Raw genomic sequence first — 23,710 nt, forward strand, 5'->3', positions numbered from 1 at the left:
AATGTTCGTTAAGTAACCACACAGTTTACATCCGTATTTTTAACAGGTACACGCACAGCTATAGCTCGTCCAATATTCACGTAGAAGACAGAAACAAATCATAATGACAGTACTCAGAATCTTTACTGCAGAGCGATAAGTCTACCAATCGATTATGCCGGGCTGTGTGGCGGATGCATCAACGCCATCACTCCATCTCAGTTTCACGCCTCCTTTGTCCGAGTGGATGGCCTAAAAGGACTACGCGGGCTGGGTCGTCCGGTGCCATTCTCATGACATAACTAGCCGACCGGAGCCTTGCGAATCTAATATGCTGCAGGATGGTGTACGATCCAAAAATCCTTCTGACCATCTTCCTCTCAAACGCAGCTAAGAGGGTTTCGTCTGTTTTGGACAGAGTGCATGTCTCAGAGGCGTTTGTGAGTACTGGGACTGCACATGGTAAATGTATTCTCAGCTTTTTTTTCTGAGAGGAGAAGTTTTCTCCGGATGTGATAGAAGCAACTGGCAACCTTGGCGCGCAACTTAACAGCAATGTTGTTGTCGGTGCTAATTATGACCCCAGGAAGGCGAAGTTTTGGACGACTTGGAGGTCACCTATTTCTTTGGTTCACTGGCGTAATGCGACATAAATCTCACCTTAAGATGTTCTCCATATAATCCCTATCCACTGCTCATCACAAGAAGCTGCTGCTCATTATGTTTACCTGTATTTCTATAGGTATAGACAGAGAAAGTCGCGTTGCATAAAGCATCGAAGAGATCATTTTATTTAAAGCCTGGAATGATTTAAAAATACCAGTAATTTGAACAGTATTACAAGAGTTAAAAGTGACAATTGAGGGATGTGAAGATCGAATCTTGGAGTACAATATCTATACTATACTATACTCTATACTTGAAGCCTTATAACCTATAAGAAGAAGGCCTTGGATCACTAAGATTTTATCACTCATCCGCATGTTATGAATGAGTGTCATAAAATAATAAACTCATTAACACATTTTAAAAGCTGTCAAATAAACGATTATCGCTGAACATTTTCTCCCATAAACCTAACCGATCGGTTCAGTAAAGTTCCCATGCAGTATCCATTTTCCAGGAATCCCCGCCGTATCAACGAAAACTATGTGAAAACTTCCACCATTTGTGTTGCATCAAGATTGCATTACAGTACGACCACACGTTTTCCCTACCATCGTACCAACCAGTCCGGCTGATGCCGGTGGAAAAACAAATACCAACGTGGGCTTACTTTTGTCCGAAAACTCCCACTATTATTATCTGATGCACCGATATGATGCACACTCGCAGCGAACGATTCCACCGACGTACGGTCCAAAGCAAGAAAAAAAAACAACATGAACCGTAGCACAGAAGCGAAAGCTACGACTATTTGCATAACCGGAGACCTGTACATGCGTGCGATGGGATGTTTTTGATGCAAATTTATTGCCAATAATAGCGACAGCGTGTAGCGACAGAAAATAACGACAATCGCGATGCATTACACTGTCGTTAACAGTGCGGAGTGTGCGCCGATGTGCGGGATGTTCCGTGGGTTGGAACTTCGGAGAAATGGTTTTTACTTTTCTTCGTGAAAGCATATAACATCGCGCACGGGGCAGCAAAACCACCTGTGCCGGTGGCCGATCTGCGGTTTCGTACCGTTCCGAAGCGTTTAAAGAAATAAATTTTCTCCCCCAAGACATTTGCATCCCGTGTGGATGCTTCCCACCGGTATCTGACTTCCTTTCGTTTTTCCTCTTCGCATTTTGTTTTGTTTTTTTTTTTGTTTCTGCAATCACGCCTCCGGTTGTAAACGACAGCCAACTGTTTAGTTCTCACCTTTTAAAACGATAACCAACATACGCCCCGGGTGAGTATGTTGAAGATTTATTGCACCGATGCAGCACATGATCGTCACTCAGTTATGGCAGTTAATTTTGTTTTGTTATCTATAGCTAAAAAATCATTAACAGTGGGTGGAATGTGATTGATATTTATGCAGGTGCCGTGAAAGGTTAAATTAGTTTAAAATGAATAGCTTTGGATGGCACAAAATTATATTTCCCACCGAGAAAAAAATCAAAAAAATATCTTGTAATGACAAAGATATTGCAATTTTTGAATACAGTATTTTGCAGGGACTGTTGTATTTTTGCGCTTCAACTTCGCAAGTGTGGTCTGCCATTGTTGACTGTCTGTGACTTGATTGTCGGTCGGAGTGAACACGTTATCAGTGTGAGCTTGATAATTAGACCGGCGTACAGGGAGGCGGACTGGATGGGATCGGCTACCACATCGCCTCAAAACATGGAAGGTGGCAGTTAGGCATTCAATATTTGCTTCATAGTACTGCACCAAATGTCAACTCTCACTAATCCTTGCAGAGAATCATCAAAAAAGAGTTGGACATAATTTCTCAAGGCAGACTGAACTGTCATTTGAATACAAAAATTCAAATGACAATTAATATCAATGAGCACAGTTGTGCACATAACGTTATCATACGGGGCTTGCACCCGATATTCTTGTCTCGTGTTGTCCAACGTGATTCATGGATGTTACCATGTTACTCAACATGTTACCATGGATGAAGACGGGAGGTTCTTTTGGATGACTTATGGGTCTTCCAGTACCGGGCACCCAGATTGAATCTGACTACTGAATAGTATATAAATTTAATGATTTTTATAGCGATTTATTTCACGGGTCAAACTCATTTTTTAATTACTTGGTAGCAGGATTTTTCAGAATCACTTACTTCCCTCGGTCTAGGCTTGGTTCTATATAGATCCAAAAGTTGTCCATGAACAAAAAAAAATCGATATAGAATCAGAATCAACCATGTCTGTTATAGAACTCTTATTTGTAACTTGAAGATTTGTGATAAATTTGTAGATCTACTTTTGTGTACATCTCCGAACAGGTGTGGTCCCAGTGGCCGAGGCGACTGTCACAGTCACAGTTTAAGTCACAGAAAGCCAGAAATGGCAGGCTGAGACCTTCCAAGATTGTAGTGCCAAGGAAGAAGAAGAAGATCTCCGGATCACGCACTGTTAGGATTATTTTTGGCCAATTGTTTAATTACAGGGCATGCATGAAACTATCCTATAGTATAAAGGTCAAAAGGATCTAAAATCTCTTATCTAAATTCAAAAATAGTGTTCTACCTACAGGTGTTGCCTTCGTGTATTTATAAAAAATGGAACAATCTCGGGATGCTTTGCCCTGCCTTTTAAAGTTTGACGTGACCTAAAGCAGACATAATCCGTAGCGAAATCATCACGATCTGTCCCGCATACAGGGAGATGTTCCAGATAAGATTCCATTCTCGATAAAGCCTCGATTAAATGGAAAAGTCTTTAACTACTAACAGCTCGGTCATAACATGAAGGACACTCGGAATAATTTTGTTTTAAAAGTCCTAAGTGAGTGTGAAGTGAACGTTGAAAATATTGTTAATGTTCAAGTAGTTATACGTCTTTTTTGAATAATTTCTAAACAAAAACAAAATTGTATTTTTACAATAAGATACAACATTTCTTTGTGTATCTTTTAAAAAAAAAATTCCTCATTTATTCTTATTTTCTTAAACAAGACATTTTTTAAGCCAAAGTTTCAAATATTACCTGCCAAAAATTGAATTCACAAATACTACACGTGTAGCAAAAAAAAACTTTTCCCCTCTAAGCGAATGACCCGATGGATTGAACAACACATTAAAACACGATAATAGCGCTTCCCAAACACACCTCCAGCGGAAATCAAGTGAAACCGAATGGCCAGCTCATTATTGTTGTTGGTAATAAACGTTAAACAATGTCGTCATTATCCCGACACAACGATCGTATTTCTCTCGCCCGCCACCGGCCCACACTTCCATCAATTCTTTCGATGACAATTTTTCCCCGTTTAGAGTCTGTCGGCCCCCCGGCCCAAGCTGTGGCGCGGAAAGGTTTGAGATTCTCATTGGTCGTGTCGTTTGGAAATAATGTTATTATCCACTTATCTGCGGCACATGCACCATGGTGCCAGCCGCTCCGTTCCGAAGGGGAAAGTGCACGACTCGAACGGGCAATCAAGTTCAGTGGCAACCGAACGACACCGAGTGGACACTTTCTTACGGAGCGGTTCACAGCAGACTTCGGACAAAGGTTTCCCTGCCTTAAATGGATTATAGTTTTTTGCTGTCGAGCGTATCTAATAATTGTTAATATATCTTTTCACTAATTCAAATTTAATTTCTTGCTATAAATACATTTCAAAAATAAACACAAAATCGTAGGAAAACAGCTGTAACATTAGACTTGTGCAGAAATATGATCCCTTTTGCAAACTGCCTATCTAAAGCGCCTATCAAGCGCAGAACGATATGAAAAGCTCAATGACAAATAAAACACTCAACAACCGGGACGGAAACTTGTTCTACGCCACAAATAAAACTATCCCCGTGCCCGTGCATGCGCTTTGCCGCCGGAAACATGCACATAAGTAAGTGTGTGTGTCTGTGTGTTTATACACTTTCTCTCAAGTGCAATGGCAGCCTCCGAACGTTCCTTTCCGGGGAAACAGTTTGTGTGCACTGAAAAACGGTTCAATTGGTTTTTATCTACCTACCTACCCGGCCACCATGACATTGCTTCCTTTTTCTCCTCCAAGACCTCCCCCTTCCACTCCACCTAGTGAGCAGAAAATTCGCATTTTCCCGCTATTTATGCATGCGATACGTTCATACATATATACGTATTTTTCCCTATGCGCTTTTTGTTTTTGCTCCCGTGACCGTGGACCCATTGTCGTAAATAAATGTCAACGAGAGCGATTTCGATGTGACGCCTCGTTTCGTATGCGGTTTGGTCGATGTTTCCGATTAAATGGTTGGGAATTCCTGGGCCAACAGCAAACATAGAGCGATCAATTGCTGATTCTGATTCCCAGCTGTCACAAGCTAGGCATAAATGTTTTTTAAGTGGCGATGTAAATCTCTGACCATTTGATGCAAAATATGGGTAATTTTTATTAAGGATTGATTGTTTCGACTGTATTTAAAAGAGCTTAAAACAAGCCTCAACTAATATTGAAACACCACCATACCTTAACGCCCCCGTCAATTATCTTCCATTGTTTGTTTTTGCAAAACAAATCAATTAAACACGCACACATAACGCACACCCTTTCAGCGGGGCACAAGGTATGTTTTACTACTGCTCGCCGGCAAAAGGAACCGAACACGGTCAGCTCTCAACGAACAGCCTGAACCACCTATGCAATGGCGCTGCGGAGACCATGCGGAATCTACGCAATCGATCGACCAAATATGGGCCACTGGTACACATTATAGCGGTAAGCGGTGGAGCATACATCATCCACACATAATAACGGCCGATCGCGCTGATGATCGGAAGTACCGAACCATCGTCATAACCATTGCCATTATCGCACGGGATGCCATTGCGAGCCGTGCGAGGCAAAATGGCAGGTTCAATCGAGTGTCGAATGAATGGTTCATTCTTGTTCGCTGCTGTTGAAAGGAGTTTGCAAAAATATTCTGCTTCGCAGATGAAAGGATGAGTTCAATTAAGATTGATTTTATGTTTATGTATTTTATGTTTTACATTTTATCACCTTTTTATTTATTGCACTTATTTTATACTTTTTTAGCCATGGGTTTATTCCAAACTCCCGATGTGTTTTGAAACAAGTCCAACAAATCTTAGATAATAATGTTTACGTCCCGTGATTCTACTAAGATTAAACATACAGGAAAGAGATTAAACCATCTTTTAACACATGTTTAAATGTTTGAATGATCATTTGATATTTTTGTGTTTAAACAAATATGAAAAATACAATAAAAAATATGGAAAAAAATTCTTTTTAAGGAAAAACATAAGGGGATCTTTAAAAAAGATAAGGAAAGAATTCTTCATATTTCGATACCTGTTATGAATAAACTTCGAAATAATAAAACCCCTTCAAATGTATACTAACGAAACGGAGTAGATGCTTACTTTAATAGATATCAATTAGATTATGAGTAGCATTAACAATTAAAGGAAAATGAAAATAAAAAGGTATCCATTGTTGGCTGGATATCCTCGTAATACAGGGATTGCAAGAATAACTGCGTTATGTCGAGTGATTTTTGGAGATGTTGCTAAATGTAGTGGATAACTTACATTCTTACTACAGGACTGGGGTTTAAATCCCATCCGGGCCGTCCTCCCATAGTGAGGAATTCAAGAATTCATTTGATCAAGGAAGAAGAAGATCTTGCAGATAGAACTCAAAGCGACAGACTCCAGTTCTATGAGTCTTGCTCCCTCTTTGCCTGGCTTAAAGGCCTCATATCAACCATCCAATAGCCTTCTAAGGTTTAGTAATAGCACATACGTGCCTTACTGCACGTGCACATAGTCAGGCCTTACTACAAGACAACCATACGGATGGGATTTGACCCGCGATCCTCTCGTGTGAAGACCGGCGCCACTATCGTATCACCACCGGAGCATCCCTTTTTTAAAAGTAAATTGTCTGTTAAAACTTGTGGATTTTCCTTGAGATTGGCTCTCAAGCATGACCACACACACACACACACAGCTTGAAAATAATGTCGAGAAAATATCATACCTCTTCATAACAAATGTGTCATGACTTCTCTGACCATCACATTTCCTTAACAGAGAGCATTTAGTCCATCTAACGAGCATCGCATTCCTATTCCAAGCCAATTTGGAGCCGTTCATCAATGAGCTTAAAAACATTCCTCACACAAACACATGCACCCCGTCTTCCGCCCAAGAGTGACGTTTCACAACACTCGAGGGAACAATTTCAAATGGTGAGTGCTTTTCTAATTTATCACTTGACAAGGGATAGCTCCTTGGGACACCGGTGTACAGAGCACGGCAAACCCGTAAGTGATCGAGCGCTTTTCGTCCACTTGTCCAACGTGTCGTCCCGGGCTGCAAATAAAAACATCCACAAGATGCTCTTAATAATCCTTACGGAGGCATCTTCAACCTGTCGATCCGCTGCGCGCTATGCTGCACAAGTGCCACAACAACCGGGCGACCTAGACAAAAGACACCAGCAGAGAGCAGAGTGAGCGTAGGAACGCAGGAACACCACAAAGCGCACCTTCGAATGTGCTTTGCAGAATCAGTTCCGTACAGAAGGTGCGCCACAGCGCCAAGACACCACAGCTGAGAGGTGCTGAGAGGGAGAGTCGATACTTTCTTCCCAGCTTGCAATGCAGCATACGATGCTGCTGTAGCACGATCGGTCAATGATGTTTCAATTTCTCGAGAGGCTATCGGGCGGGCAACGCCGGAGAATATCCGATCGGCTCTGCCGCATCTGAAGAAGCACCATCGAGCGAGCATAACCCGGTGGGCAGAAGCAGACAGACATTCCGGGCACGGATACGGATGCCAGCAGGTGTGAGCGAAAGAAGGCAATCGGGCGTGAGCATAGCCGAGCTTTCTCTCGGCTACGCTGGAGTTCTATTATATATGTTGCGCGACCGTGGGCTCTATTTCCTAGTAGACTCGAGACGACGCAACACCACGGCCACGGCCAGTAACGCGACGTCACTGCACGTAGCGCGAGGGATTCCGTTCCAATAGCAAGATCGAACCGCCGGAGAAAGCGATCTGCACAGCGGTTGTGATATAGGAAGGGAGTGACAAAGAGAGAGAGAGAGAAACCGAGAGATATAAACTGTGTGAAGGAAAGGTGAAATTGCGAGTGTGCGTGATCCCATGCGAGCGGAACAGAGACCGCAGAGTCCGCCGGCCTGAAAGAAGCGGTAAAAAGAAAGCGTCTGCACACGGGGCACGATCGTGACCAAAACTGGGGCCTCCGAACGGTGCCGATCCGGAGCAGTGTGGTCAATTCCGACGCAAGACGCATACGAGCAAGACCGTCTCGAGCAGCACCGGCAAACGGGCGTCGCGAGTGCTACTTTCTTTTTCGCGGTCTTACGCATTCGCTTCTGCGCAGGCGACCGAGTGTGCCCTAGTGTGTGGAGCAGAATCAGCCAAGTCGCAAACCGAACGCACGCGCTTAGCGAACGCGTGCCATTTGTTTGTCATCATCGTGTGTTTGTTCTGTGTTGTGTGGCTTTTGTTTTCTCGGCATCCGGAAACAAGAACGACGTGCCGGAAACATAGAGTGAGCTTTGAGAAGAGTGATATTGTGGGGTTCCTAGTGGAAAGAACTGAACGCGCGCGTAAGCAACGAACCCTGTTCGTTCTCCAGTCCAGGGCTGGTGACTCCAGGAACTTTAACGCGTTCCACCGCTAAGGGAAAGTTCAAGGTTCTCTTTCCTTGGAATCTCGGGTGAAAGTGACCGTCGGGCGAACGTACTCGACGCGCACGCCCACGGCCGAGACGCTACCATCCGGATGCGATCCGGACGATCCGGACGGGCATAACATTTCGAACAACGGCGGGAGCCCGGCAGGAACATCGCTCTAAGTGCTCGGGGCAGGGGTAGAATAATCACCCCAAAACCGGATCTGACGTCCTTATCGTACCATCGGGAAAAATTGTGTTCGGTGGCGGCACAGACGCACCACAAAACGGCCCACCGCTGTCAATTAACTGACAGGAGGGTGTGATTACTGTCCGTAGAATCTGTGGAAGAAGAACCCAACAGTGACTCGAGGTGTAGAAATTGTATCGGGCCCGGTGTGGATTCATTAGCCTCCCGAAAAAGTCCTATCCTCGGCTGCCGCTCCCACCTGCTGCGTGTGTTTGTGTGTTTTACCTGTGTTCTACCTGTAGACCGGTGCCAGTGTCAGTGACTGTGCGTGATAACTCATCTTACACCCCTCAACAATTGCCGCCGGACGGGGAGTGCGATGGCGACTGCTCAGTGCCGGCAAGGGGCCTGCTGGATGCTGCCGCTCGTGGTAGCTATCCTGGCCGGAATCGCGCTGCTGACCGCATCCGTAAATGGGTTAAGTTCAACAGGTGAAAGAGGTAAGCATGCTCCGTTGCTAAAAACCGGTCCCGCCCGATCAGGTGTGTCAGTTGGTTTTGGGTTCGCTTTCGGCCGTTCTTGTGAAGTGATCTTGACTGATGGAATGAAAGATTATCGCTGGGTAATGAAGGAGGGTCTTCCAGTCGGGCATTCCGGTTGTGCTGGTAGGGCTGCTCCAAGACGGTGAACGTCGATGATTATCATCAGTGTTGAAGTTTCTTGTCACAAGATGTGTTTTGAGTGGTTTCTTAAACGATCTATTCACGCTTCTGTATACGGCAGGCCGAAGTGAAACGGGTCCACTCAAGTTATGCAAGATGTGTTCCATGCTATATGCAAATGGGAGCAAATTAAGTTTCAATTTGAATTTCGCATAAGTACTGCAACAAAAAAAAAAAACGACAGCGACAAATGAATTCCTGGAGAAATTTATGCATTACATATTTGCATTTGCCGAAGAGACAAAGGCACACAAAAGGTTAAATGTGAACAGCAACTCGCGGGACCAAATCAGATCGCTTTCCTTTCGAGCGGCATTGCAAACGTCTAGAAAAAACTAGTTGTATCGTACGTATGCAAATATTATGCTCATTTCGGACCAGGACCCTGACCTCAGCCATATCATATTTTATCGCGCCAACTTTTGATAAAAACCCTGAAGCGCTTTCTAATTTAGCTCATTTGCAACGGGCGGTATAATCATATTTGGATACCTTTTCTTTCTCGATCGGTTTATGTTAACTCTACTGATGAAGCATTGTGGCTAATCAGGGATGTGAGTTGTGGTGCTATTAGTTGACAGGACTTGTGTGTCCGTGAGAAGCGTAATAGCAAGCATTGAGCATCAATCTTCTGTCATAATCAAGAACAGTGATATTTTAAAATATTAATTCTTTGAAATTGTATGTCTAACATTATTTTAATTTTTTAATTCACTGATAGGAGTTTTAAAGCAGCTTTTATTTATTCAGGTAGATCATTAAACAAATATTTTTTTTAGGAGGTAATTTCAGAACTTCAAGATCTGACCTGTCTTTTTCAAAGTCCGATTGTTACGAATTCCACGAAAGACCCTCACTGTTATCATATTCATTATCAAATAAAAGTTCTTGTTGACTGAAGTACTGTTTTATGGGCCTATTGCCGTAACACAATAATACTATAAATTATAATTCATAGCACAAACCATACAACTCGTAAGAATATGTATCTGTTATTAGACGTTCCTTTGGTTTTTGGAAATTATCCATAAGTTAGCTCAAACAATCAAACCAACATTTTGAGATGCATTTCTTGATTCCTTGACCTCAAAAATCTATTATACAACATCACTATTAAAGTTGTCAAATCCTCAACAACCCCAGGAAGGCGGGACCTCCCATTGTTAGCATCCTTCACCTAATCTTCCACGCTGTCGGAAGAACCAGTTAGTCCTACATACCGGAGAACTCTTCACATGGGAAATGATACCGGCCTTTTTGTTTGCGCAACCGGCGCTATCATCGAGTCACAAAAAAAAAACAAACAAGAAATATTCAGATTGAAAAACAATCCCCACCGATCGCCCGTATCCCTAACGCATTCTTAACGAGCCCAACGCGTTGAATACATTAGCTCACCTAATTACCATTGTTAACGCATCATCGTTTGTCTTAGCAAAGAAGATTTTGCTATAAATTACAGCGATTATACGTAGTAAACCGTTTACCACATATTAATTATTATTAGCGATCGACCTCATTTTCAAATGATATCTTAAGACACTTTCTTCCCTATGCTTCTCACGCAAAAAAAAAAACAAACCTCCCGACCTATTTTACATCACACCATCCACCATCATAAGTATGCAATTTCAAACAAAAGACCGAACACCGATTCCATGCTAACGCGCGCACCAGGCAGGTCACTTTGATCATGGATCTATGTCAAGAGTTAGCACCAATCGCCCACTATCACACACCAGTCCACAGATTACATCCGCGAAGACTCGTTCGAGACCTCAACGAGGCTATACGATTAGGCTATTATACAATGATCGAACCCGATTGAACTAGCGCCCGTGATCGTTTTCTTGGCCCGCTGTCCCAGCCAACAACGATAATTGACGGGTTTTGTCGGACAAGCACGGTACCCGTGTGCAAACAAGTGGGTCCCGTCTCTAATGAGTATCGGGCAGCGCGTAACGCGCAGGAAACTAGGTAAGGTGCACCAGAATTTCCCCGCCAATCTGCAACATAATTGATCACTGCAGTCGATCAGGTTCATCAAGACCGATGAACAAAAAAGCACACAAACAGGAAGCGATCTTGCAGCTGTTTATAGACCGTAGAGGGCTAGCCAACCAAGGTACATGGGCCAACATCCGGAAGGAGGTTATCATGGTGCCATCTAACAAGTTTGTGATGCTTGCGTGCGTGCGTGTGTGAGGTTTTTTTTTTTGCTTCACATTTTCCCCGACACTCATCCCACTCATCTATGAGGGCGATCGATCACCTGCTGGCGAACACGGGCACCCCGATTTGCGGCGAGATGGCCCGATGCTCCAGAAACGCCAGCTTCTGCTCCCACCGTCTGGCACCACCAAAAATCCCTCGTCCTACTCCTGCTCCTCTCCCTCCCACACCCGCAACCCGGTACGGCTGGCCGTGTTTACGCAGCTTGCGCACCAGGTCCAGGTAATTAATCACGCGCTCATCGGTTGCGCTTTCTTTTTCCGTGCTTACTTTTAATTATCGCCATTATTCGGATCACCCGAATCAATTTATGTAACGGATCCCACACGGGCGTCATGGACAAAATAACAACAAACGCAACTGGACGGGATGCCAGCCCGTCCGTTTTGGAGTGTTCCGCCCAAAACAATGAACATGGCACCACGCCTTCCAAGGCCAAGGCGATTCTCCCGCGTTTTTTCAGGCCGATCACAAATCGATCCGTTGCAGTTTTCACGCTACGACCTGCGAGATCGCAGCCATCGGTCCATGGTCATGGGAAAGCATACCGTCCCGCTTCTCCTGGTCGCCACACCTTCCCACTTCACCCCACGACGTGACACTGGAATGGATCATTTCACCGGTAATTGTTTGGGTTTTGATTAGAAATTGATTGCAATACTGTTGCTGCTGCTGCTGACGGCTCAGAGACGCAAGAATTCGGTGACCTAATCTGATTTTTCTTGGTTATTCATCCGCATTTTCTTTACGTAATGGAACCGTAGATGAAACTGCGCGCTGCCGTAGGTACAGTTCGAACGAGACCTCATCAACGGACCGCTCCATTCAAAGCACCGCATCGAACCGCTTCGATCGGGCGCGAAAGCAATGTTCATCGAATGAGAGAAAAAAAAACACACACTCATACAATATCCCCAAACAACCAATAAAGGAGGAAAACTTTAATCGCTTCCATAACGATTGCATCTCGTTCCTTTCACGTGCTTCCTCTATTCTACGGATTTTCGTAACGGCGGCCACGGCATCGCTTCTCACCTCACCCGAAAGGGCAATCCGTCGATCCGGTTTGGATAGCGTTTTTCGGTCCCTTGCCGAACGGGCTGCCAGGGTCAATTATGCTTCACCGTACAGGGTCAAGGTTTCGGGGCGGCTGGAAAGAAACCTTCTGCCGCGTATCATTGCGATCACATCCTAATCTGGATGGTACGTGTCTGCATAAAGACCCGGATTATTGGAAATGATGGCCGTGTCGAGAGTGTCTGGTGAGATGAAGCAGGCTTACCGGCCTTTTTCGACCAGACCCGTGAGAACATCTCTCGGCCAATATCGGCAATAACTGATTGAACCGATGACCAGTGCCGACCAGTGTTGCACCCGCACCAGTAGTAGCATTGCCTCGGCCTTCCTTCCGATCAAGGTTTTCCCAACCCAATCCGCGGGTCTTGGTCTCGCTTGCCTGCTTCAAGTAATATCCACTTTTCCATTCGATTTCCCCACCCGCACACCGTGGAATGATGCGCCGGGAGCCGACTAGCCCCACCAGCGCCCTACAGCGCATCCGTAAGAAGCCACCCGAAAAGTAGGTCTCGGTGTCGAGTTGAAAACATTTTCACCCCTTCCCGTCGTGCCTTCGCCACACTCGTCCGGCGTGCTTACGGGCGGCGCTCGACGGGAGTTCCAATCGTGCGCTCCTAAAGTTGCTTCGCTTTCTGATGGCTTCGGGTATTTTATTTCTTTTTTCGGTGCACAATCGATAGGATGGGTATACGTACCTCTGGCGCTTTTTTTTTTTTGTCGAGCGCCATCGTCGCGCCCGAAATGGCACAAATCATTTGAAATTAAGATACGTTTGGAGAATTGGGGAAGTTCGTGTCTGGCGTTGGTAATTTTTTCGCCAGTCAATGGTGGACTTCGATCGTCGCTCGTTTTTATGCGGCTTTTTTTTGTTGCTTTCTTGCTGAGGTTGTTTGTGCATTTTGAAACGCTCACCGCGGGAAAGCACACTTAGAAGGGATCCCGAGAGAGCCTTTGGTAGGTGAGTGGCGGGAATGGTCCCGAAGGGAAAGAGCTATCAACAACTGATGCAAATGCGATTTGCACGGACTCGGAGATGAAATGGGGTGATCGCGAATGAGTTGGAGAGACTCGTTAGCCTGTTTAATTAACATTCCCCGGGTCGTGAAAACACGTTCTATTGTTGCAAATTCGATTGGCCATCGGTCAGTTTAGGATTACCACTTATTCGATACTTTATCTCTCTTAATCGACTGAAGATCAGCTTGTTCGATAGGAGCTGTGAATATCTAAGATATTGTTCAAACTGTTGTTCTGCTTGCACTCCAGCTATCAGAAATGGCTACAGAAATATCTCTAACGACCTCAATACTGGCAGACTAAATTACATTACAACTCCAAGGATCCATGTTGTACTTCAAACCTGAACTCTTGGGACGATCGTTTAGCTTGACTTGAGCTCAACTGTGTAACCGATTGAAGTCTTCGACCGCAAGTTACATGGTTCGTTAAAGCTCCATCAATCATCAAGGCTATAGTCTCTCACGTGGATTGACGTCTTAACTATTTACGATTGTTTTGAAGCGATTTTTTTTTCGGAAACAACCCAAAGCTCAGGGAAGATGTAACCATTTACACTTTCCAGCGACTGTGCACCAGTTCGGCGTGGGGGTGTCGCATAGTGATAAATCATCACAATCGAGTGAAATCTTAATCGTTAGCTAGAATCTATCGCAAACCGCCTGCATGCGCCAGCTACGGGAAACAATAGTACAATAATGCTCGAAATTACACCACTAACGAGCCGCAGACGGCAATGATCGCCAAAACGATCGTCCCGAACATTCCCGCCGGTCACGAATCCCAAATCCCGCAGCATCCACCCAACCATAAATCATTCATCAATAAATCATTCACCGGTGTTTTCCCGTGCGAGCGACCGTACCTACCCGCCGTACCCGGGCACCGTAGCAAATGAGTCACTGATTACCCTACTTAGTGAGACCATTTTCACTCCGCCGGCACTAATCACCTGGGAGGATGTGTACATCGCTCGATCACGCGATTATGCCCGTGCCGTCCGGCGCCTTCAATGAAGCTATAACTGTCAACGCGCACCGAACCTACCTGATTTGTGGTAACTCCGCCAATCGATCCATCAGATCGAACCAACCGTTGGTCGGATTCTGGCTCTGGGTTGGATGTAGGTCGGCAGACCGTTTGCCCAGCACCGGACGCCGGAGTCGTTTCCTTTGGCGAACAAGTTCTTATCAAGAAACTCGGGGAGCAAAAAAAAACCGCTGGGACGACCTCCAACAGCATTCCAGAACCGTTACTTTTCAAACGGTGCGCTTCGAGAGTACTGGCATGCCTGACGTTGGGGAGGGCCCATCTATCTACTGTTAGAATTCCTCGCCACTGGGAATTGCTTCCTGTTCTATCCCCAGTACTCTCCTCTACCTCCCCAAACAAACCTCTTCAGCATCCTCAGGATGTTATCAATTAGTGTGCATCCTCAGCATCCTCATTGCTTCAGTACGGTCCACTGGGCAGGTTCTGTCCTAGCTATTACTCAACCGGCTTTATCCGGGTGGCCGGATATTACGCAACAACACCACAGCTGAGGAGGCCTCGGAGCGCACGTCACGGCGTCACAGTGAACAGCTATTTCCGCAACTGTCACCAAGGTGCTCGCATCAAGCAAGTTTGCCGCGGGCAGGAATTAACGCCACAAGAAATTACAACGGTACAAAACAACGGCGCGGCCGATCTAACCACACCTGATTGGAGCAGCAGACACACAGGCCGCCCAAGCACGTCCTGACACTGTTTGCCATCCTTTCGCGTGACGAACACACAGCGTCGTGTGCGAATGAGTGTGAAGCCGTCGAGTCATGGGAGAAGATTTTCTGGGAAAAAGTTGACGCACTTGGAAAGTTTTGACTCACGGATACATGAGGTTGGGATGGGATTTGGGGGGAAAGGGAGTTTTACCCATGTCTTACCGGGATGCGTCAGAGACTTCGCGAAAGCGAGTTTAATTAGGATTGGGTGAAATTAATTGACAACGGTTGAAAAACGATGACGCACGGATTGGGAGGAATTTTGCGTAAATGGAGTTCAGTGTCATGTGAATGACAAACACCGGTAAACACATTGGCCACACCAGAACTCCTGATGAAAATCTTGATGCTCTTCCAATATCTCAAAACAATGATAAAGAAAGGGCTCGAAGAACAAGATAATGATCAGGTTCACCAATTCCTTGATGCCTATGTACGGAAATGAAAGTACAATGTACAATTGCGCACAGTTTTCACCCCAAAAACCCTTTCATTTTCCAGCAAATCCTCTTCCACTTCTGCGTCTATGCCTTCTAAGAAGCTTCCCTTCGCCATGGCCCATTCTCTATCACAATCGACTAAATTAGGAATCCCTCCGGCAACGATTGTACGTTGTGAAGTTTGATTTAGTGTTTATTGAATATCGCTACGAATTCACAACCTTCACAACAAAAAAACCTATCCCGTGGTGCCTGTTCCTTCGGGCACTCGATGCATCCATTTAGCGATGCGCTTGCCTCCCCCCTCCCCAAAACCGTACGAACGGAGCAACGGAGTTACACAGCATTGTGCAAGCGAGACCGAGACGCACGCTCACAACTTTCTATCCGCTAATATGCTACCATTGAAATGTACCTACCGCCAGTGCGCTTGATGCAGCTGGTGAATCGAAAACGCGCCTCCATTCAGAAGCTGCCACAGTTGGCGGTGAAGTTCACGCGAGTTCACTTTCACATTTTACATCAACGGCCTCCAAGGCAGGGAAGTGTGGTACGAAATAATGCTCCATCCACGAATTCGCTGCCCGGCAGTGAACGAAGCAGTGGGCCAAGAGGGCGAGAGGTAGCGAAACAAAAAAGGGATACAAGGTGCAAGAAGTTGGTCGCACACTGTCAGGAAGCTCGCCCGGGACGTGAACGTGCAGCAAAAACCGGGAAGGCGAACCTTACCGGAACGAGCCGTTAACCGAACCGGTCACGTGTGTGTGTGTGTCTGTAAATACGATTCGATAAACATATATTTAACTCACTTTCATCGTTCTCATCGTATTGACATTGAAAGCCGTTCACTTTGGCGGGCCACAGCTCTATGCACTCGGCTGGCCATAGGAAAGCCCGATCGTGGTTTGGTGGTTTTAGCGAGCGCAACAACCCACGGCACGGCAGGCACAAAATTGTCCAGAGGATTTGCCTAACCCTCGTCACACATGATTAGCCTTCCCCCCTCCTGCTCCCATCGGGAATCCGATGTGAATGGGTTGATTTCACGCGACATGTGACACAGATGGTGACATGCGTCATCCTTCTCCCAATCGGAATTCAACCGTACTGCTACGCCTGCCCGCTTCGGTGGGACAGAAGTGAAAGCCCGCTGTTGGTCGCGGGGAAACGAAAACGCACAGCCGACGACACATTTTGGCACATAGACAGGTATGGGGCCGAAATTGCCCATTCCCAACGGAAATCGATATTTGCTCTAGACGAGCCGGTAAAATTGAGTCCATAAAATCGGTAACAATAGAATCAACATTTGGTAACCAGCCGACCAGGATCCGGCTGGCGTTCGATGTTGGAGATTAGCGAGTGGTGTGTGTGTTTGTGTGTTTTGCATAGAAAGTGCTCCGAGATGATGGCTTTGTTTAATTTTACATGCAGGAAATAAATTATGCGCACAAGCTTTCGTTCGATTATGAGGTAAGCGTTAAGCCTAGTGCTGTGAGTCTACAACAAAGGGAGAGCGAGAGAGCTCAACTTTTTTGGATGGGAGAATTAGTAATGGGGGCCTTGGTTGACTTTGATACGGGAATTCGAAAGAATAACTCAGCTCTTCAATATTGCAATACTCATCTGGACAGGTCCCCAACGAATTTCTTGAGGGCCAATAATTTTGATAGCATCACAAAACCTCAGAACTACCACAGGGAAGCGTTACTCAATGTGAAAGCTTCTCCCCTTTTAGATTGTTTCTTCCAAACCAGGTAGATCCGGTCAGGTTCCTGGCTGATTGGAAGCACACTAATTCGTGAAATAATAACGCCTAATTGTAGCCGGTGGAAGTTTGCTGCAATCATCTACACTAGCGGGATCGCCAGCGCTGGGATTCTCTCCAGAACTCTAGAATCTGGGTACGCAACGCAAGAATCCGGTTGAGATTGGAGAATAAAGACCAAACAAACCACGCACACACACGCACACACGCCGACTGATCCGTTGGAGAAAATTCGCGCCTCCGAATATGCGAATGAAGCTGGTTGGCTCGTTGCGCCAAACGTACGCGTGAGGTCAAATACCTTCTAACGGCTCCCAGAGCGTTGGGAAATGCCCGACAAGTTTCCGCGCTTTTGGAAGCATTCGATGGGTAAAGATGCTTTTTTTCGTTGCTCTCCTCTCAGGCTCAGCCCATGGGAGGGAAGGGTGGAAACGCGGGGTTGTTTTCATGCCACCCCAAGACGCCACCCTGCCTGGTTGGAAGTAGCCACGACAGCAGCACCAACAAAAAAGCGTGAATCTGTTTATTACCCTAGCGGACGACTCAGATGTTTCCAGCCTGTGGTCTGAGGCCCCAATCAATCAGTTGGATAATGGGCGCATGTTGTACGAGGCCGAGGACAAAAAACTCTGATCTCAGCGTGTTTTTTTGTGTGTATTTTGGAGTCGTACTAATCCTGTGCCATTTGAGCAGTAAATATGTCACCTATTCCGCGGTTGATGGTGAGGTTTGTGATCCACGCCAGCTGTACAGCCGGTCAGGCTGTATGCAAATATAACGACTTTTACTTTTCCGGACCACAACAATCGCACTATCCCCCCAAGGGGGTGTAAGTGTGAACTGTTGTCCTCTACCGTTTTCGTTCCACAAGAATGTCACAACCAGCGATCGTACGCAAACATTTGTCACCGTCACCGTTACGCGTGTGCGGTGAACAAAACCGTTCCAAATGTCGCCGCGCTCATGATGATTCCGCTTCCGAAACCGAAAAAAAAAATTGAACGCCAAAAAATCGACTACTTAAAAAAAAATCCGTAGCATAAATTCCACCGTGCATCGCCAATGAAGAGAAAGCGTAGATATCGATGCTTCCGTTGGTTCGAAAATTGGCATCGAAAACTGGACCCACCCACCCAGCCGACCGAGAGCAGCGTGGCCGTTGCAAGTCGAGTCGAGTTTTCCGTGCACGGATAGTGTTTGCTGAAACGCTCGGTACCTTCGCGTCTAGATGGCAGGTATTGGCGTCCGCGTTCTTCGATAGGTGGCAAAGGTTCGGATTTAATCGAGTTTAGCTCAATCCACACGATTAACCTCACCTCGATGAAAACGGAAGATGGAAAACAAGGCGAAGAACAACGGGAAGACACTACCGTATAAGGCGCGTCACGCTTTTTCCTCACATTTTCACCCCATTTTCCCGCCAGGCACGCTCCGGGAACAAAACTTTCCATTCTTAAAGCTACCCTTTTGCTACCCGTCCAAATGTGCATCGATCAACTAAGGTTGATTGTTTTTTGGAATGGGTTTCAATTTCTCTCCTCTCTATCGAGCTCTGCGCTTTCCCGCTAGCCGGTCGACTGGGAGGGCTCCGTAAGAAAAAAGATTCACCCGAAACGGATAGGAAACTGAATAAATGGAAAACTCAATTTAAAATGCAATCCCTGATAGCCAAAAACGGGAAATTGAGAATTTGATTGTACACTTCCATGCAACTCCGAGATCCATCCACGATTAGATGAAGCTGAGCCTCCCATCTTTAATCCACCCGATGATCGATGGTCTGACTAGCTGCTCAGCAAGCAGTGTTTTGCGATCGTTCCATAACACAACGGCGATGATCGGTTTCGATTTCTTTTCGATCGATCGATCGAACACACACACACACACAGAGCGCGAATCTGCAGTCCGGTAAAATGCAAAAGTCAATGTCCAAAATTACCGGCGTCAGGCGCCATATTGATGACCGAAATGGCTTACCACGGAGTTCAATGGAAAGTGAAAACTGTCCGTCGGGTGCTATTTCTGTGTGTGTGTGTGTGCATTTGCTTTGCCGTCTTTGTACCATCGTTGGTCATCTTTTTTTCGGACATTTCGGTGATAATGGGCCCCTCGACCACTTTGCTGCCGATGAGTTCATCTCTTTTAGCACGATCAGCCAGCGTGTGCTGAGCGTCTTCTTTTATGATCCCTTTTTTCTGTTTTGCATTACCAGCGGGCGCTTTTTTGTTTTATGACGATCAATCACTTCAAATGTAAAAGAAGAGGATTTTGCTTTTGTCTATTTGAAGCTTATGCTTCTTACAACTCCTTTCAACCTGTCAAACCTGTTCAATCTCATTGTTTGCGCACGTGAAAGGGAATGGATGTTTGTTTGTGGAGAAATTTTCCATAATTATCCGCAACTCCACGCGATACGGTGAATTACGTTACAAAAACAATTGTCCTTTCCATCACAAGCGTGAAGGATTGATGTTGGGCTTTATTTACGTCACAACTGAATGCCGCTTTTGCGAAACTGCAACCACCTCTCACTGAGCAACGTCGAGTTATTTAAAGCCCTGATCCTCAGCCACCGGGATGTGTGACATTTTTTATCGCACCCGAAAACTTCCTAAACGGGCATTTCCATCGGTCCGTTGTTTAAAGAAACCGGTTCATTCTTAAAGCCTTGCAACAATCACAACCTTAAAGCCTTGTACGGAACCGGAGAGCTTTTGAATGTCCTGTTTCTTAAGAAAGTATGTGTTTTTTTGTTTTGTTGCCCCCGTGAAGCAAAACGTGGAGAAAGTTGTACCAAAACAACGGGCGGACGGATATCCAATCTAGACATGACTTGCCGGTTAACATTCACAATGGGTAAAATGCAACGTAACGAGAGCTTTGCATGCATCGTTCCTTTGCTGCCGTTCTCGGCGCGTACGATGAAGTGGAGCCCTTCACAACAATTGTACAACATCGAATTTATCGTCCAGCGTGGGATGAACATACTGATGATCGAATTGACCCTCGCTCATAGGGAACAGGGCGAGAAACCATCATCGCTATTGGCTCTATCGCTTGAACGTTGGTTTCAACCTGTTTCGGTTTTATTGCTTACAAAAAGGGGCTCCGTTGCTGGGGCGTTGTACACCGGAATTGTTTCCGAATGCAGCGAAGCATAATACGAGAAAACCCAAAGAATGTGAGATTATACAACTTTATTGCTTTCGATCCGGGACGCGCATTCCTGTCGATTGCCTGTATGCTTCACCCGTTTACAATCAGCTCTCGGTATCAGGGCTTGAAACTATTTGAGGCACAAAATCACTTCAATTATTTTCAATTGCTGAAGAAATCCTAAAAAGCAATTCTATTTCTAATTTAAACATCTCTCCAAACGATTTCCCTTTCATTATCCGCTTTAAAGCCAGCAAAAGAATCATCCACTTTTACGTCTCACTTACTCGCGCCAGCCAAACTGGCTCAGCCGGTGCTTTCCCGTGCGGCTTGTCACAGATCTCCGCTGGGACGTAAATAAAACTTCAAAAAGGCAACGGCCTCCAAAGGCAACACCCATCCTCCCGCCCCTTGACAGCTCCATCGGCAATTGTTTCACTAACCTACATCACCACACCGAGCTCTAGCAGCCACCGCTGCCGCTCGATGACCGAAATCATAAACCGTCAAATCCGAGACCGAATTTTCGTGTGCCACCATCGAGCAAAGCCCATCCAACCGGCGCAACGAAGGAAAACGAAACAGAACAAACACCACCGACATTAAACGCGATCGGCGTCGCGCGACCCGTTGACTTCAGCCCGAACCAAGGCTCGGTTCGTTGTCTTACGGCGTCTTTCGGTGACCGGCATGGTTAGGAAACCGGAAAACAAACCAGATTCAAGGTAGCGAGGTGTTTTTCCTGGGCCCGTAAGAAAAGCTCGTCCGAACGGCACTCACGTGATGTCGACCTAGACTTGACTTGTCATTCGGGTAATGGCGGAGCACAGGGTGATTTTATGTTCCCCGATGCAACGAGTGGGGGGGGGGGGTTCTTTTGCACGGTCGCCCGGCCGCCAACCGGGTCGAGGTTACGGAAGCGCCAACTACTGCTCGGGAAACATTAAAAATTTTATGCCACGACATGATTTTTGTCCACTACATTTGGTTGTCATGTTTTGTTTTTTTGGGTCCCCTCGTCTTGTGGTACCATTTTCGCTCATTTCGCTCGCTTAAGACACGAACGTCAACCGACGCTGTATGGGATATGGTTGGCTAAGATTTTCTTTTTGTTGCTGTTGTAACACTTTTTTTTCGAGCCTTGATTGCACCATTTTTGATTTTTTACTACCGACAGCTGAGCTTTTTCCCACCATGGAACGGTACAGAGCAGCTCCAGTAGGTGCATCAACTTCGTCTCACAACGATAGAACGTCATTCGCCACTGCAGTGGGCTTGCTCTAGGCTTTGACGGTCAGGAGTTTTGAAAATAGGAAAATTTGCAATTGCGATGTCCTGTGCCGTTAATCAAATGACTACCGTTCCTTATGAATAAAAAAAGTTTCAGATAAAATTGTGGTAGCACACTATATCCATGAAACGTTCTACAAAACATGTTGCCACTCCTTCCTGGGCGATACTTGGATAGCGCAATTAGATGTTCTTTTAGCCTTTTTTTAAGCTCTTGTTGGCGATCAGCTGCTACTCTGCGGTTGTAAAATATTAGCTAGGGTACTGTGGTAAATTTTTTACATTAAAATTACTATTGAGCGCTTCTGAGGTCACAAGGGAGTTACCTGAATCGATAACGTGTTCACTGTCAAGTTGTATTCGTTATAACCATTCAAGGTATTAATTAGACTTGAACATGGTAAGAATTGTACATCAATGTACGACTTGTCCAACATTTTCATCACTGGCTGGATAGATGCTGGAGGATCCGTGGAAGCTCCACAAACCTTTTAATGGTCTCATAGATATAGTTAGACATTTTCAACTGTATTTTCCGGAAGGTATAAAATATGAAAACACTCTAAGATGTTATGAACGGCTGTCAGGGTATGTCCCTAAGTTCTTCGATTGCTTTGGGCTATAGCGGCTATAGAAATCGATTGCAAACGCCATAATATATTGTCTTTAAACCAAGGACAAAGTACATCAGGTGCAATACACGTCGGACAATTAGTTATCATTATCATTTAGGACTAAGATACCTAGTATCCCCATTTTTTATCAATTTAAGAATATTCAAGTCAGTCTTGTTTTTATGCATACGTTATCGCAAATAAAAATGGATAATTATACCGGCACTTTAAAAAGCTATGAGTGATGAAAGTATGCCCAAGATTCACTTCCAATAATTTGCATAAAAATATTCATCATAGAAAGCAAACAAAATATTCATGATAAACTAATTATTTAATTAAAATTTTCCCTTTGAAATACAAGCTCCCCGCAGGCCTTAGATCCGGTATCGGCTAAAACATAAAATTAATCCAAAACCCAAACCTTAATTAATCACTACTTTCGGGTGGAAAATAAAGGCGCTGATTTTTCCTTCCCCTACGAAATGCAAGATCGTTTGACGATCGATTTTCTCCTCCACAATCTCTCATCAAAACCACGCCCGAACTAGGCCAACACTGGAGAGGGAATGGAAACGGAGATATCTAATTCAGCCTCGCCCCAATTCTGTCAGCCCTTCGGCCGGAACCAACGAGATGAGGTGGGGAAGAAGGTGGAAGAAAATTCACTTTTCACCAAGCGTTACGGTTCGCAGTGCACATCACTACCTTCCCGGAAGGAAGATTTACTGTAATGCCACAATCCTTTCTTGGGCCGTTCTTTCGCACGTGTAGCGTAACGCACGCGTAACGCTTTCTAACGATGAAAGTAAAAATCCCGCCTCACCGCCTTAGAAGCGAACCATGGCAATTGGACACTGAGTTCTTACCTAGTATTGGCGCCGGATGCGAAAAGAAATGGAAAATCTTGTTCCATTTGGACGATTTTCTATACTGCTTTTCCTTTCATTTCGGCGCGATTCTTTCCGTTGAGTTGTTCTTATTTTGCTGGAACCGAAACTCTTCCAAACCAGTGCTTCAAAGTCCGCTTCAAAGTTTGGTAGAAAAACCAGAAATTATGTTAATCATTTATTGTGACAGCTTTCAACATTCCGTGTGCAACGCTCGAGGACCATAATGGACCATTTTACGATGTGC

At 45.4% G+C, this 23,710-nt stretch overlaps 1 protein-coding gene across 1 annotated transcript in view; it reads left to right on the forward strand.

The window, feature by feature from the left end:
* Window positions 1–7,561: 7,561 nt before the first annotated feature.
* LOC118508974 (serine protease filzig) overlaps window positions 7,562–23,710 on the forward strand; it is a 37,428-nt gene continuing 21,279 nt past the window's right edge. The window contains exon 1 of the mRNA XM_036048952.1: window positions 7,562–8,994. Coding sequence (XP_035904845.1) covers window positions 8,874–8,994 — 121 coding nt within the window. The 5' untranslated portion in view covers window positions 7,562–8,873. The remainder of the gene's footprint in view (window positions 8,995–23,710) is intronic.

This window comes from Anopheles stephensi, chromosome 3, assembly GCF_013141755.1.
Source record: "Anopheles stephensi strain Indian chromosome 3, UCI_ANSTEP_V1.0, whole genome shotgun sequence".
In the NCBI taxonomy this organism is placed as follows: domain Eukaryota; kingdom Metazoa; phylum Arthropoda; class Insecta; order Diptera; family Culicidae; genus Anopheles; species Anopheles stephensi.